This window comes from Dromaius novaehollandiae, chromosome W (assembly GCF_036370855.1).
Source record: "Dromaius novaehollandiae isolate bDroNov1 chromosome W, bDroNov1.hap1, whole genome shotgun sequence".
In the NCBI taxonomy this organism is placed as follows: Eukaryota; Metazoa; Chordata; class Aves; order Casuariiformes; family Dromaiidae; genus Dromaius; species Dromaius novaehollandiae.
Genome location: NC_088130.1, coordinates 32,658,033 through 32,673,892, shown reverse-complemented (window position 1 = coordinate 32,673,892; position 15,860 = coordinate 32,658,033). Strand labels below are relative to the sequence as shown.

General features: G+C 34.9%; 1 protein-coding gene across 15 annotated transcripts in view; it reads left to right on the top strand.

Annotated features, from left to right (window-relative positions):
• Nucleotides 1-15,860, top strand: part of LOC112992421 (inositol hexakisphosphate and diphosphoinositol-pentakisphosphate kinase 2) — a 52,855-nt gene extending 36,995 nt beyond the window's left edge. For 6 of the 15 annotated variants that reach the window (XM_064500320.1, XM_064500321.1, XM_064500319.1 and 3 more), the window contains 7 exons: nucleotides 2,154-2,327; nucleotides 3,552-3,621; nucleotides 5,678-5,797; nucleotides 6,694-6,756; nucleotides 10,646-10,792; nucleotides 12,326-12,454; nucleotides 14,022-15,860. In XM_064500320.1, the coding sequence (XP_064356390.1) occupies nucleotides 2,154-2,327; nucleotides 3,552-3,621; nucleotides 5,678-5,797; nucleotides 6,694-6,756; nucleotides 10,646-10,792; nucleotides 12,326-12,454; nucleotides 14,022-14,125 (807 nt within the window). In that variant the 3' untranslated portion in view covers nucleotides 14,126-15,860. Of the gene's footprint in view, nucleotides 1-2,153; nucleotides 2,328-3,551; nucleotides 3,622-3,985; nucleotides 5,415-5,677; nucleotides 5,798-6,693; nucleotides 6,757-10,645; nucleotides 10,793-12,325; nucleotides 12,455-14,021 lie in introns of those variants that run through there. The other 9 variants (XM_064500324.1, XM_064500327.1, XM_064500326.1 and 6 more) reach the window with 9 other exon arrangements.

The following is a 15,860-nucleotide window of genomic DNA, read 5'->3' as shown; positions in this document are numbered from 1 at the left end:
TTAAATGAGTGATTATTTTGCCCTAAAATACTTCTTTCCTTCCCCCCTCCCCGCTTTTAAAACCGTATTAGAAAAACCGCTATTTGAAAATGAAGGCCTTTTCAGTCTAAGCCCACATCTCCTTCAAACTAACGCACATTGCTTTTGTATTCATCTTTACAAGACAGCTGCTATTGGGAATAAAGCAAACCTTGAGGGTGATTATGCTGAGAGGGGAGGAGGGTTTGGGGTGGTAGGGGAGGTGCAGGAGGTGAGAGAAATGTTTTCAGCTGTCTTTGCTTTCACATGGGGTGAAAGTGGCTCCAGTAGTCCAGCATTTGAAGGTAAGAGAACAAACTGGCAGTATTTTTTGAAGTGGGTGGGTTTTGCGTTTCAGGAAGTCTCTAGATAACCCAAACAGTCTAGTCTCCAGTTTCGAAGGCCATGACATCTAGGTGTGCTTCACAGATAAGGCTTTAATGTCACAGCAGTGGAGGATGCACAGCAGTGTCATGGTACCACTTGTGTGGTTGAGTGGCAAAGCTTCAATTGGTGCATAGTGACACTTCTGTGACTTTAATGCTAGAAGTAGACTAACAGCTTCATGTTACCTCATTTTCTGTTGCTTAAAACCATCAGAACTTAGGACCTGCACCAAATGCTTTTCCTTTTGTGTTTGTTTTGGGAATGGGCTGTTTGTACACTATGCGAGTATTATGGAAGTAAGATTTGCAAGTAACTTGGTTATTAGTAGAGTGGAGAGAAAAAGATGCATGGTTTTCTTCTACAAGTATATCTTTATAACTTCACATGACTTCCATAAATTAACAAAGGTAATAAATGTGAATGTCTTACATTTTCTATTTACAAGTTTATCATAAACAAATGCTTACAACATCAGTACTTTGGATTTTTAAAAGCTGCTTTCACTATGATCATGCAAACTCCCCTCCTCATTATGAGTTCACACACACACAACTTAATAGTATTTTCAACTTTTAACCATTTTCATTCTTGTAAATTATTTACAAGTTACTTTCAAAAGATATTAATGACATAAATTGCTAAATTTTGACTGTGTTGCTAATGCATGTTCAGATAGAATGTGTTGCAGCATTCAGCGTTTTTTTCTGGGAAGGAAATAGCCTACTTAAAGAAATCATTCACTATGAAATTTTTTTTGAAAATGTAAAATTGGAAATCTCATCTGGCAAACTGAAATCTGCAAAACCAGTATTTGGAATATTTATCCCAAATGGTATTTTCAGGTGTTTTTTAAAATGTTACTGCAACTTAAACTGCAACTGCCTTGATTTTTTTTTTCTCCCCCCCCATAGACAATTCTCTTTTCACTTATGTCCGTTAATTAAAGGGACACTGTCAGGTAATATTAGATGTAACTTTTAATCTGGGTTATAGTCCAGCAGAATCTACAGAAGAAGCATTGCAATTCTGCATTGAGTCATGAAAACAAACAAACAGAGTTCTAACAGTAAAATGAGAAAGTAAGGCTCATCAGCATTGAAAATCAAATTCTGTATTACTAAAAATGTTTGTTACTAGTCATTATAGTAATACATAGTGATGTAGGGCATGGAGGAATCTTAGCCTGACACTGTCCCTTGAAGTGTTATAGCTGTCCAGCATCAGTAAATTAAAAATATATATAATTTAAGTTGGAAGACCCATGGTGCCACTACCAGACAGTCGGCTGTAAAATCTCCAAGGCAATTCTAAAAATCATTAGAAAATTTTAGATAAGGTTACAGACTAGAAATGAAAACTATTAAATAGTAAATAGGAAAAGGTTAATGTACTTAGAGGGGGAAACTATTAAACAGTATGTCAAGAATAATAGATGTTGTTTCCAACTTGTAGGGGAATTTTTTAAAGTTTTGAACCAATTATTGACCACAGTTATTTTTGCTTCGTGCCATTACTAAGTAATTAGTCCACCAGAATTTGATGAAACCGTTGTATTTAAAGATATAATTGATTATGAGCAGAACTGGTAATTTTGTAACATTACTCTTCCCTAGTCACTGTTTAATAGTTTTAAAAGCAGTATATAAAAGGGTGCAAGCAGACTGGGTTTTTTTCTTTTCTGTTCATTTGGCTCTGTTGAATCTAACTTTGCATGCTTTGCTGTTTTTTGCCCCCTTTCTCACTTCCAGGAAGAGAGCCCCCTGAGTGTGTCTAGCCCAGAGTGTATTGGTACCTGGCTGCATTACACCAGTGGTGTGGGTACTGGGCGTCGAAGACGCAGATCAGGGGAACAAATCACTTCTTCCCCTGTCTCCCCTAAATCATTGGCTTTCACATCCAGTATTTTTGGCTCATGGCAACAGGTTTTTAAACTTTACTTCATTCAACATTATTATGCATTCCGAGCAACAACCAACTGTCTTTAAGGACATCTAATCCCTTGTTATGGATTACATTTGAAGCAAATTCTTCCACTTCTTAAAATTACTTCCCGAGAATGTTTGGGGGGAAAAAAAAGAGCAAGTGCCTGTTTTTCCACTGAATGTGTTGTACATCTCCCTGAAGAATTGGTTCCTCTATAGGAAATGCAAATGTTAACACAGCAGAAAAGACATAGTCTACTGCCTAATGAAACAGATTTCTGCTTTGGCTTAGTTGTCCTTTAAGACTTTGAAAATGGCATTGCTTAATTTGGTGGTAGGTAAATTGAAAAACTTCTATAATGGCAAACAATACCATTTAAAATAATTTATTTGGAACTTCATATTGCTACTCAACTTGTTTTGCATATATCATATTTTCAGTGGCCTGGTATTAACTACTGCAGGGAACAAACTCTAGCACTAATAATTCTTGCCTTCTATATCTGGAGGTATCTGAAACTCCCAGCACAGTACATCATCCATTGAATTGTACAATATTTTGAAGATTTTTCTAAATGTTGGGGAAGAAGCAGGAAAAAAGACACAAATATTTCTGAAGCATCAATGAAGATCTAAAGACTGTTTAATATTTCAAGATATTGTTTACGTATGTGGCAATGGATGGTGTTCTGTTAACCGTACCCTTTTTCTTTATAAAAATTTTTGTAATTTCTTTTTATTGTGGAAAACTTAAAACTATTTATGTAGGAAAAGTATATATCGGTAAAGGCTGTGAGCATCTGAAGATTACACTGATTGAGCCCGTGCATGGATCAGTGATTGTATGGTGTCCTCAATAGTTTGTCTGTCTTTCCTTCCCTCCCCTCCTTTTTTCAATACAGGCGCAGTTTAGGAGAGTGCATTTGGTAAAATAAAATAAAATCTGTCTCAAATGTCTGTTCTCATATATGTCTTGGTCTGTGTCCTTTTTCATTCTGAATGCTTGCTTTGCACCACTTCATTGCAAGGAACTCATATGTGAAATGGACTCCCTTCAGAAGGGGATATTGCATGATCTTTCATATTTCCTTTACACATTTTTACTAACACTTATCATACAGCTTATTAACACTTGTCTGTCTGAAACAGGCTGCTGTATCAAATTAAATAGATGTTTCATGCTGCTGTTCTACTTTTCCTTATTTTTCTGTTTTTTATATCCAGGTCCTATCAGAAAGCAATAGTAACTTACGAACACCAAGAACTATTTTGGAACAAAAGCAGAGCGGTCTAGGTATGTGCATATAATTGACGTTTTGTTTCACGTTAGCTTTTCCTCTGCCCATTGTTCTGTACAGTTGTACTTTTTTTTTTTTTAAGGGGGGGGGGGGGGGAAAGCTTTTACATTGAACAGGACCAGGTAGTATTTGTAATCAATAATATCTGCTGATTGTCTGAAACAGTACAGCCTTTTGAACTGGACAGTTTTTTTTTGCAGCAAAAGTTTTTACATAAATTATAATTGAAAAGAGCAAATTGTTTGAGACTGTTAACATTACTGACTCTTTACTGCCCAAAACAGGTACACAGGATTATTTTTAGCATAACATAGATCTTTAAGATTATTTAGTTTATGACTGAGCTGTTGGTTTTTGCAGAATCTTTTGGATTGAAAAGGCCTACTGTGGAAACCATTAAAGCACTTTTATTGAAGATAATTAATGTTTCCTACTGTGGGCAGTTGATGGAATTGAAGGTGTGGTACCAATGCTGGGGAAAAAAAACGAACAAACTTCAAGTTTCTTGGGTGTATCAGGGCTTTTGCACACAGTCCCTTTCCTAAAATCAATTTCTTTCTTTCAGTGTTAGAATTAATTTTGCTATAATTCAATGAGTTGTTTCAAACTCTTTTAATACAAGTGATGTTCTTCTGTCATTTCTTTGAAACAGGCATTCATTTGACCAATATGCAAAAATATGAAATTTTGGACTACTGTAAATTAATACTGTATCTTTTTTCTGTAAATGTAAAATGTCTTTTCATGGGAAAAATGCAGTGTAGAAAATGCATAAGCTGTATATATTAGGCTATTAGTAGCTTTTCCTTTCCTTGTAAAGATCTGTATTTTTATCTAATCTTTCTGTGATACTTTTCTCCCTACTATATTTTTTTCCTTAGTAAAATGCATTCATCAGGTGCTCTTGTTTACTGAAGTCATTTTTTAATGTGTGCTTGCTAAAGTTAAACAACTTTTCTTTTGTCAGTGTGACACAATATGGCTTGTGGAAGTTGATATATTTGTGTGTGGAGGTCAAGATACTACTTTTGGTGCTTTTGCCACAGACCAGGCACCAATTTATTTTGGCTGTGATTGGTCACATGTGCTAGTAATGTTTCCCTCATTGGGTCTTCAAAAGTAATGAAAGGAAATATCTCCGAATAGTTGGTCTTTAAAAATCTGGTGCTACTTATCTGAAATACAAAAGATAAGTTTCTAGTGAATCATTTCTCCTTTCAAGTGGTAGTGAAGATTAAAGGAAAAAAATTAAAGCATTTTTTTCCATTTTACTCACTGGTGTATGTAAATTTCATATATGGTGTTTATAAAAAATAGATTTCTGCGTATGGCTTTCAGTGATATGTTAAAACTCCTAGTGGCAGGACTGTACGAGTGGTAACAAAAGTACTCTCAATTGCATGGAAACGTACAGAAGTCTTTTCTCTAGGAAGGAAGTTGAGCTGAACTTGCTGAAAATTTTAGGTGTTTTCAGTGTCTACCATTGGCAATGAAGGTAGTTGAAATAGTGATAGAGTATTTCTGATTTGGTTAACATTTCATGGAGGCTAAAAGGAAAATGTTTCCATATTAATCTGTGGAAATGCATGAGTACTTCATTGCAGCCTGTCATCTCAAAGGTTGATTTGGATGAAAGCAATGAGCAGTATTTTCCAGTTTTTATTTGTTTCAGGACTGCAAGTTTTAAAACCCACAACTTTTACATCATCATCTTGTTTTTGTTTTGTTGTTTTGGTTATGTTTACATTGACGCTAACTGGTAACTTTTCTTTACCAAACTTGAAAACAGGATATGAAGTCACTTTGTTAAAGTCAGTTCTCTCTGCCCATGTAGCAGAGAGTGCTGTTTCATGAGTAGAAGCACAATAAATTATGATAGTTTCAGCCTACAAGTACCACTTTGACATTACAAGCATATTGTGAACCTGTCCAAGGCACTGCCAAAAGCTGCCTTTTGTGTGGTAAGAGCCCTGTGCTTGCATGCTGCATGCATCCCCAATGTGAATGGACGAACACCTGGTTGTTGTATGTATTTTCTCTAACTCCCATCAGGGTCTCACTGTGCGGGCCTGTTTAGCACCTCAGTGCTCGGGGGTTCTTCAAGTGCACCTAACCTACAGGATTATGCTCGTACTCATCGTAAAAAGCTGACTTCTTCTGGCTTCATAGATGGTATGTGCACACTCTCGCACATGCACGCACAAACCCATGTGCCACGTTAAACTTCTAAAGATAAATCCTAGGTTACTGATTTTCATGGAATCCTAGAATCCTTTGCCTTAGTATTAATTGTATGAGTTTCTGTTGCTTCTTTATGGCCCGTAGCTTGCTTATGTTTAACTTAATAGCATAGTTAATTCTTGTTACTGTCTTGAATTGAACACTAGCTCACAGACTTGTAATACATGCCAAGAGATTTCAGCAAGTGCATTTTTTCAATATGCTAAAATTTTAGTTTTGAAATTCTTTTTCTCATTTTAAACTTCTGCTTTTATCATTTCTTATTCATCTTGAAATAAATTGCTTAGAGCATATACAAGGAATGAGAGAAATGATAAACTAATAACTTAAAAATACTGATGGTGAAAATTTTAGGATTCCTGACTCCTTTTCTGGTGGGGTTTGGCTTACAGAAGAGCAGGAGGTTTTCAGTTTTGTATAATCTGGGGTAGAGCAGAAACTCTTTCAATGGATTTCAGAATGTATATATGTGATAGCTTACCTTTATAACATTGAGGCGAAGCAGTATTCATGCTGTTTTCCCCTGAAATTCACTACTCAATGTTCAACTCTAACATGATATAACCTCGTATGCCAGAATCACCAGCTCATTCTGCTTGTTTTCATACACTTCATTACACATCTTGTAGTTACCAACTGCCCAAATTTTCTTCTTTTAACATCTATTTAGATTTTAGCCCTTTTCCCTGGTCCCCTCTGCATGCCACTCAGTTCTAACACCTTCTCATCTCTTTTTTTTTTTTTCTTTCCTCTTCCTCTCCTTTTTTAAAATGTCCCCCTTTTGGTAGCTGTTACGAATTTCAGGTACCTGTTTTTCTCTTTCTCAGACACCACACGCGGTTCTGCTGTTAAAAGGTTTTCTATCTCATTTGCTCGACACCCAACCAATGGTACGTTTTGCTTTTATTTTAAAAAAACAAAAACAAAAGGTTCCTTGCTTCATCCCTTTTATTTTTATTTCAAATATGGGGTGTACACTATCATCCAACCATCTGTCGTTCCTAACTTCAAGCACAACTGCAAATATATTTGTGATCATTAGATATCTTAAATCTCTTCTTTACCATTCATTAGTATAAATATGACGTCAAAATTCATTCATCAGAAAAATCTTTGAAAAATTGAAATGCTACTGTTAATTATGATCTCTAATAAATTATTCTCCCCAATTTCTCATGTGATCAGACTGTATGGTACAAGACAAAAACAGAATTATATCTGATCTTTATTGGGCATACACTTCTTAATAGCTGCTGCTGCTTCTTCTTTGTCTTCCTTCTGCTGAGCTATTTCCCTCCTCATTCCAAAGTAAATAATGGAGTTGACAAATGGATTTCATGACCATCTTCTTGAAGTGACACTAAATTAAAAAAAAAAAAAAAAAAAAAAAAAAAAAGCTTTGGTTCCTTTCCTGCTAAATTGCAATATCTATCAATGAACAAAAAATTTACCTGATCATACTTCTCTGTTCATCAGGTGTGCAAATTACTTAAATATTGCACTAAAAAATCACAGTGAGAGTGTTGCCTCTCGCTTACATAGACCTCTTGAGCTTCAAGGGTGAGAGTTAACTTGTTATCAGTCTAGCATTTAAAAAAAAAGTAAAGTCTGTTTTAACACACAGGACAGAGGTATATCTTTCTCTTCCTCAGCAAAATATTTTGCGCTTAACTTTCTACGTGATTAAATAGTCCCCAAACATATGCTGTTCATGGAGACCAGACTCGGTCTTCAGCATTCACCAGACCTTAATGTAGCTTTTCCAGATTCCTTAATTTCAGTTTTAGAGTGCACGACTGCTGGCCCAGTACAGTGATGATGATGATATTGAAACTGCAGTGGAAATTATCAGCATTGTCATGTTCGATTTGAAAGGCACTTGTTTAGGAATGAGGTTTAAGAAAAGTGAGTGCTTGCTTTGTGTTGCCGTGAAGCAAACTGGTACTTTACTGTATTCATTTGGAATCCATAGCGAGTTGCACTGCAGTGTTTCTTGAAGGAAAAGTGGTATAATAAGGCTGAAAGAATAGCAGTGAGCTTGTATTTGATCTAAAAAGGCCAACTCCAGTGTCCTATTTCCAATAGGAAATGTGGGAACCTATTTTTTATCTTTAGAATCTAATCAGATAATATTTCCAAAACATTACAAAGTCAGAAAGTAAGAACTGCATTTGAATATGGATATTTAATAGTTGGATTACTTTGTTCCGTTTAGCACTATCTTCTGTGACTGCATTCTTTAAAAATAGATCCATCTAAATTGCTTTTACCGAATGCATTGATTGTTCTGATTCATTTAATACAGAAGTTTTACCACACATCTCTCACGAGATAATGCATGCTGTATGAGCTCCTATGAAACCTAAATATCTGACAGGTTTCTACGAGTTCCTTACTAACATACCAGCATATAGGTATCATTTTGTCTGTCCTCTGGACTGTCATTTTGATTCTCTTTGTCCCTTCCACTCTCTTCCTCTTACTTTTCTGTTGTTATCGCACCTTCTAACTCATTTCACAGACTTCCCCCTCCCCCTCATCTTTAGTTCAAGGAACATGGTGAAACAAGCATCTTCTGACAGTGCTGTACCTTATTTCTGGGCCTCTGTGCAGAACACCCACACCTCTTCAGGTGCAGTGCGTTTCCTCTGAGAGGCTCCCGTGGTCCCGCTCGGTAGCTTTTAAACGGAAGGCAGCAGGGTGGCTTTCTGAAGCGCTGCGTGAACCCTTTCATTGTCTTGCATTTTGAAGGGGACTGTGCCTTACGAGTAAATACAGCCCAAACTCCAGGGCTGTTAGTTTGCAGGACATTGCTTTATTAAAGGGATACTGTCGGGCTGCTTTGCCATTACATATTCAAATATATTTATCAAATTCATTAATTACTTCCATAATTTATCATAAAATATTCAAATAAAACACATTAGGTAGATTTTCAGGGTATCTGTTGTAGTCATATCCCTTAGATGCAAAAGTTTTATAACATCATGCTGGGGTATGGCTATCTGAGAGCAGAGTTCCCAAATCTGAACCCAAGCCTGGAGACAGGGAATTCCTAAAAGGAAAATGCTTTTTTTTTTTCTTTCTTTTTAAGGGGTTGGTCTGTTTTGAATTTTCTTTCTGGTTTTCTATAACATTGCACTGAAATATTAATAGGTATTTAAAAAATTAACCTGACATTGTCCCACTGCATTCTTTGCAAGAGTAAGATTTAAAAAAAAAAAAAAAAAATCTTATTCAACTGATGGCAATACTTATGTCAGGGTAAATAAATAAAATCTTGTGTATTTTAGTGTAATGCAAAGAAAGGGTTTGCGCTTTGCATGCATGCATAGTTATATAGGATATTAACATGTATGCCAAACATTTTTTAGTGCTGACACTGAAGCTTAGCTGCTGTCTTTTTAAGAAAAAAATACAAATGAAGAATGCGTTGGTGTTTCTTTTGCACATGAAAACTGAGTTTCCCTGAAATGCAATGTTTTATTCATAGTATAAGTGAAGCTGACATAAGCACACTTCAGTTGATTGTGTATCTGGAGTGACTTTCTCAAATTTGAGTATGACCATGGTGGATTGAAATATAAATATAGACATTTTGGGGTTGAAATTTCATGAAACTATTTTTTCTATGTAAATCACTAAATGAGGAGCAAATGGGGAACACTGGATATCAGAGGAATATTGATGCTTACTTTTTGGGGGGAGGGAAGAGTTCACAGTTATATTGCTATCTCTAAAAAATGTACCTTGAACTGAAATTCTAAACATTATTTCATTCACTATTGTTTCTTCATTTAAATATCTTAAAAGAAATGTAGCAACTATAAATTTACAGTATTGAATTGCAAGCTTGTAATGTTACAGCTGTATGTGAAAACGCTAATGGACACATTTTCCTCTTTTGAAATGCAATTGGATGAAGAGAGCTGTTCATTGAGTTATCAAACTTGCATCAGTTTACAGAAGTGCAGTTTTATGCTAAGATGTGTTTAAATGCTTTTTGATATGTTAGTAATACAAATATGCATGGTTGGTTTATGATTAATACTAATGTAGAAAAGTAGAGTCGAATAAATTTTTAGATTTTGGTTTGGTATACTTACCTGCTCTAATATATGAAACATTTAGTGTTTTAAGTGCTGATTTTTAAATGCCTAAAGGTAGGTGTAAATCTGTCTTACAAAATTAAAACGTGTAACCTCAAAGTACACAAGTGCTGATAGTGGTTTTCTGTGGATACTTAAGGCAACAGTTGTTTTCACAGAATGCTTGAGATGATAGAAGGTGACTTCTGCAAACTTTTCTTGTTGAGAGTTCTAGCATTTTTAGCTCTTCTGTCTCAGCTAGCTGTTGACAACATAGCTGTCCTACTTCACTTGCATGAATGAGTTATCTATTCAGTGTTCTGCCTCATATGAGAATGAGTAGGAGAAATACTACAATTTCTTGAATTTTTTAGTGATTTAGTCTTAAAAGAAAGTTATTCTTCATGAACTGATTTGAGAGTAAAGCTTACTGATTGTAGACCAATTCATGTCTACATGGGACTTGTATCCCATGGTATGTTACATGGTACTTTGAGTTTAGTATGTTCTGGAAATCAGCCCACCTTTTTTCAACTCCATGTTCTATTAATGTCATGATTTCAAGAGTATTATGTCTGCATGTATTGAATTTAAGATAAGTATTGTGTTTTATGCATTAATGCTTGCCCATGCAATAGCTTAAATCCTGTCTTATGTTTGGAAATTTTTTTTTTATTATTATTTTTTGCAGGTTTTGAACTGTATTCCATGGTGCCTTCTATTTGCCCGTTGGAAACCCTACACAATTCCCTGTCTTTAAAGCAGGTGGATGAATTTCTTGCCTCTGTTGCTGCTCCATCAAGTGAAAATCTACAGGAGACATGTACTGCTTTTAGTTGTAATTATGCTTATCTTTAATTGTTAAATATTGTCTAGTTAATCTTTCCAGTATCTTATAGCAAACGAATAAACTAAGAGTATTGCTTATTTAAAAGAGAAAAAGAAAAAAAATATAGAGATTAACTGTAATTTTAATTTTTGGAGTATTCTCTTGCTATATGAACATTATCATGATCCATTGAGGTAATATCCCTATTGATTGGTATAATAAACCAAAAATTTTACGAAATATTAATAGGTTTATTTCCTCACATTAAGAACTTCTCAGTACTGTCCACATTAAATCTAGCTGGATTATAGGGAATGCTTTTTACTAACACTGAGCATGCACTTCCAGCTTTATACTGTACTGCTGTACTGGCAGTAACCTCAGCAGAGTAGTGTTGCTTTTTATATCTTATGCTGCTGTTTCCTGTGTCTTTCAATATTACTTGGTGTTTCACATGTCGAGTGCCTTGCAATTACTTTTTTTAATAAGTTGTGCTGCATGTTTCATGTTTACATGATCTTGAAATCAGATGCGAACTGAGTTCTGTACATGTGCATGTGTGTGGGAAGATGCTTTTCCCATTGTGATTCTTCTGCTGTTTCTCTGGAAACTGTTTTCAGTTGGTTTAGATTTACCATTTAATAGAATGGTTATAATTTGTGTGTCAGGTGAGTGAAGAACAGTTGTCTTGAGGAAATGTTTAAAGAATCATACTTTTGATGAGAAAACTTGTGCATGCTAGTACTAATACAAAAATAATAGCAATGCTAGGGGTTTTGCCTCTTTTTGCTGTTCTAAGTTTATATGCTTTAGATTTGAATCAGCAGCTAATTTGATAGCATAGGCCTCCTACATCTGGGAAGGAAGATAATCTAAGAAAACTGGTGTTATTGAAAAGGAAATAAGGGGAGCTCATATGTATTTTAAAGTTCTTAGGTATTTAAAACGTTTTGTTATACTGCTTAGGATTTGGAAAGATGGTGTCTTTTTAAAAGCAGTTAAGAATTTACCGTTCATTAGAGGAAAAAAAATACTAGAAAAACCCAAAGTCATACTATTGGGGTGGATTGGTAAGCAGAATTTTCACAATTCTGCTTATGTAGAGATCACCTGTATGTAGATCCTTCTGCTTTCTTACCACATCTGGGAGTTGTCTAGAGAGTAATCTGTTATATACCTGTTTCTTAGACCTATTGGACTGCATGTCAGTTCCAGTGGCATTTTCACAACCCATGAGAAGTAACACTAATTCTGTTGCCAGTCGTCTTCTGGCAAGGCAGCCATTACTGAAACTTGGCTTAGCTTCACACTGCCAAAGATGCTGTCATGTCGCTTGCTGAGGTAAAAAGGCGATTTTGTCTTTCATGCTTCGAAGTTTTGACACAGGGTCAAAAATCTGTGACTGACTTGCAGGGTTTATGGCTAAGGCTTCTGTAGTACTAGACAGATATGTGGTTCTGTGACTACTATTTTTAGCATTTTGCTAATACAAGCATATTTTTAATATTTGTGATGTATATCTCCCCCCCCCCCCCCTTCCAGCTTCTCCAACTTATATGAGTCCGCTGTCAGGAAGAAAAATTTCTTTAAATACATACACCCCTGCAAAAATTCAGCCAACACCACTTGAAGCTTTGCCTGAAAGGCTAGCAATAGAGAAACCAACCATATGTAAGTAACTTCTGTCAGAAGTAGAATAGCTAACTTCATTTAATTTCTTATAGCAGTATTTTTTTCTTACATATTGCATAATTTCTTAGGGCAGCTATTTCATAGCATTGCCTGTCTATGTAGGTGGGATCGTTTTAGTAATCATCCAGAACTCATAGCATTGCCCATGTGCTTCTAGCAGTAAAACTTTATTAATAGTTGCTTTCTCTTATGCTCTGAAGTGTTTGGAAGAAATGTTATGATCTGAAAATTCATGGGGTTTTTTTGTCTTGTTTTGCTTTTAAGTATGTCAGTATTTCCAGCTATGTCTTACTGAGATGAACAGAGGAAATGTATTTATTTAAATGGCAGAATTGCTAATGTGAATAGTAGTAATGAACCAAAAAAAATTAACATTTCCTAACTGAAGATCTGCTATTTACAAAACAGGGAAAGGAAGAAAAATGACCCAGGTAATTCAAATAGTTGCTGCCATGCATCTGGAAATTGATTGTTGAAAGGCAGGATTCCTCACAGAGCTTGTAGATACAGAAATTAAAAAAGAAGAAAAAGACCAGTGAGATCAAAAGAAAGTGATTTGGGTTTTTTATGCTTTGATAATAACATTAGCTTACTGCACACACGAGATATACTTCCTTTACTGATTAAACGTCACACGCATGAGCTGTGTGTGTGTGATTACAGTTAAAAGCTTTCTTCTTTTTCTTTTTTTTCTTTTTTTTCTTCTTTTGAATAGTTTGGAATTTTGCTGCTCATTGGCATATGATCCTGGAATTTGCAACATTACTTGAAAAAGAACTTAAAAAAATTCCTACAGTTAATTTTTGACCTTTTTTTGACTTGAAACTAATAACATGACCCTGTTTGATTTTTCATTTCCTTTGAGTTTTGCTGTTTGTGGATGCCCTCCAGTTTGTTTTTAATATCCCAAGCTTGGTATATTGGTTTCATCCAAAGGTGGTTTTGATTCTGAAACTACGTGTTCAGATAAATATATTTCAGCTTTAGTTTAGTATTTTAGGAATAAGAAAATGTAAATTTAATGTCCAGTTCCTATATAAACTTGCTAAAGTGTTTTTGTTGCCATTGGTTTTTTTAGATATATAGATCATTCTAAAATGCTGTCCAGCAGCTCACACTTAAAACTTTTTTTTATTGCAACTCCAAGAGGATTATTTTTTTCCTACGCCTACCAGCTTTGGCTTTTCTGTTCTTAATTTCTTTCTTTCTAGAGTTTTCAAATCTGCTTTCATCTGTTTTATCTATTACAATGTGTTCCTTCTGCTCTTAGTCTGACTTTGTAAAATTAACTATTTATCCTACTGATGTCTGTGGTTTGGGGGTTGTTTTGCTGTTTTAGTGTCAGTATAATGAGTTTTTAATAGTGGTGAATTGCTAAACCTGTAATTTTAAGATCTGTTTACTTTAAGATCTCTACTTATTGTAGCATTGTGTGTGTTTCTGTGCTAGGTAACTTTTGTTGCATTTGCTGTGCTTGTTATCTTTTTAGCATGGATGTTCTTATGTATAAAATACAATAATTTCTTTCTTTTCTTTACCTTTGCAGCTACCAGTGGATCATCTGGTTGCATATCTAATGTTAAGCTATCTCTTGAAGAGGCCTCACTAGATGTAAAAGTTAGTGATGAAACTCTTTCTGAGAAGAAATGAAGTTGATCAGAGAAATCTGAAGCAACTACTTAAACAATTCTTTAGTGTGCATTTGGTTGTAGAGAAACAAACCAAATGATGATTGAGCTTTCAAAAGCCATTCATGTCTGCATCTCATAGTGCACTTAATCCCATACAGACTAAAGACAACTAGTGTGCACTCTACATATCTAGGTCAAAGATCTCATTTTTTAAAAACATTTAAGGAAATATTTATTTATCAGCTTGATAAACTGCATAACTTTAACAGAAAAACTGTACAAGAACCTTTTTGGTGTCTTCAAATATTTACTGTAAACCTGTACAAAAAAAAAAAAAAGAAAAAAGAAAATACCAATCCAGTGGTATATTATGGTGGCATTGTTGATGCCACTGTAATGAAGCATTATCTGTTGTCATTATAAACTTCTATTTTCAGGAGTTTATAATTTGCCTGTGAGTTTCTTTTGGGGGCTGAAAGGTAACACATGTCTTCGCTAGGAGCTTTTTTCTTTTCCTTTTTTTTTTTTTTTTTTAATTTAACTACTTTTCCAAAGAAATGACTCTGCCTGTTCTTGAAGGTAAGCAGGTGTTTTCTGTGTTTGAATGATTTTTTTTATCATATATGCTGCAATAATTAGGCATGATGGAGTGAGTTAATGTATTTTCACTTTTGAGTCTCCTTACTTTTATTCTATGTTTACATCAGACCTATAACATTCTAATATACCTTCTCTTTTGTTGTTTAGTATTCATGCCTATATGTGGCTACCTGTATGTCATTCAGCTGATAAAATTGTCTTTTATATGTTTTTATCAAAAAAATTCTTTTGTTTACTAAAAAGACAGCTTTATTTGCTTCACCATATGTTCGTACAAAAAGGTGACATTAAAAATCAGGGTTTATAAAAAGAGAAATGGTTACAGCTGGTCTGCTAGTAAGTTTATCCTGAAAATTGTAAATATCCCATCTGTGCTTTATTATTAGCCCTTCAGAGCAGAGAGAGACTGTGGTCCTGCCATGTAACAGAATACTCAGGCTTCAGGATGGACCCACTGGGATTTTTGTACCTCTCCTAATTCAGGCGGTTGTCAACAGCTCTCATTAAAAGTCATTAAAGATCTTACAAGAGCTGTGAGAAGCTTTAGTAAGTCAGTGGTGCTTTGAGTGATTGGGTTATGTAGAGTAATCATCCTATTTCAGCGGTCCTTGTGATTATCTGTGGCATGACAAACGTTTGAATGTTTGTAATTATCCCAAATGTATGCAAAATATTGTCCACTTTCGTAAGTTGAAGTGGCTGTTTATTAATAACTGACTTAATAAACTACAAGTTAGATAATTCCTTTCACATTTAAGTTGCAGAAGACAGCTTCAGGGTAGTATTTTTAAGCAAGTAAGGCTCTTGCTCTTCTTCAGAGTCAGTGCAACTATAATTACGTTCACCTTGCCACAGAGTCTGAGTGTTTAGACTGATGATACATGAAATGGCTTCAACAGACTAATTCTATAGAATACCGGTTAAATACCAAAAATACGAAGGGTTTCACAGCTCTGTACTTAAAACATTTCATTTTCTGTAGTGTAAATGTGTTATTGACAGTGTTTGTCCTGCACACAATTGAATGTACATATTATGTTTACAATTAAAAAAAAAAAATGTTAAAACTTAAGTATGCATATCATTCCAGTCAACCAAAGCTGTGGCATAACTTTTTTTATGTGCTCCTAAATAAAAACCAAGGTCACTGGCAA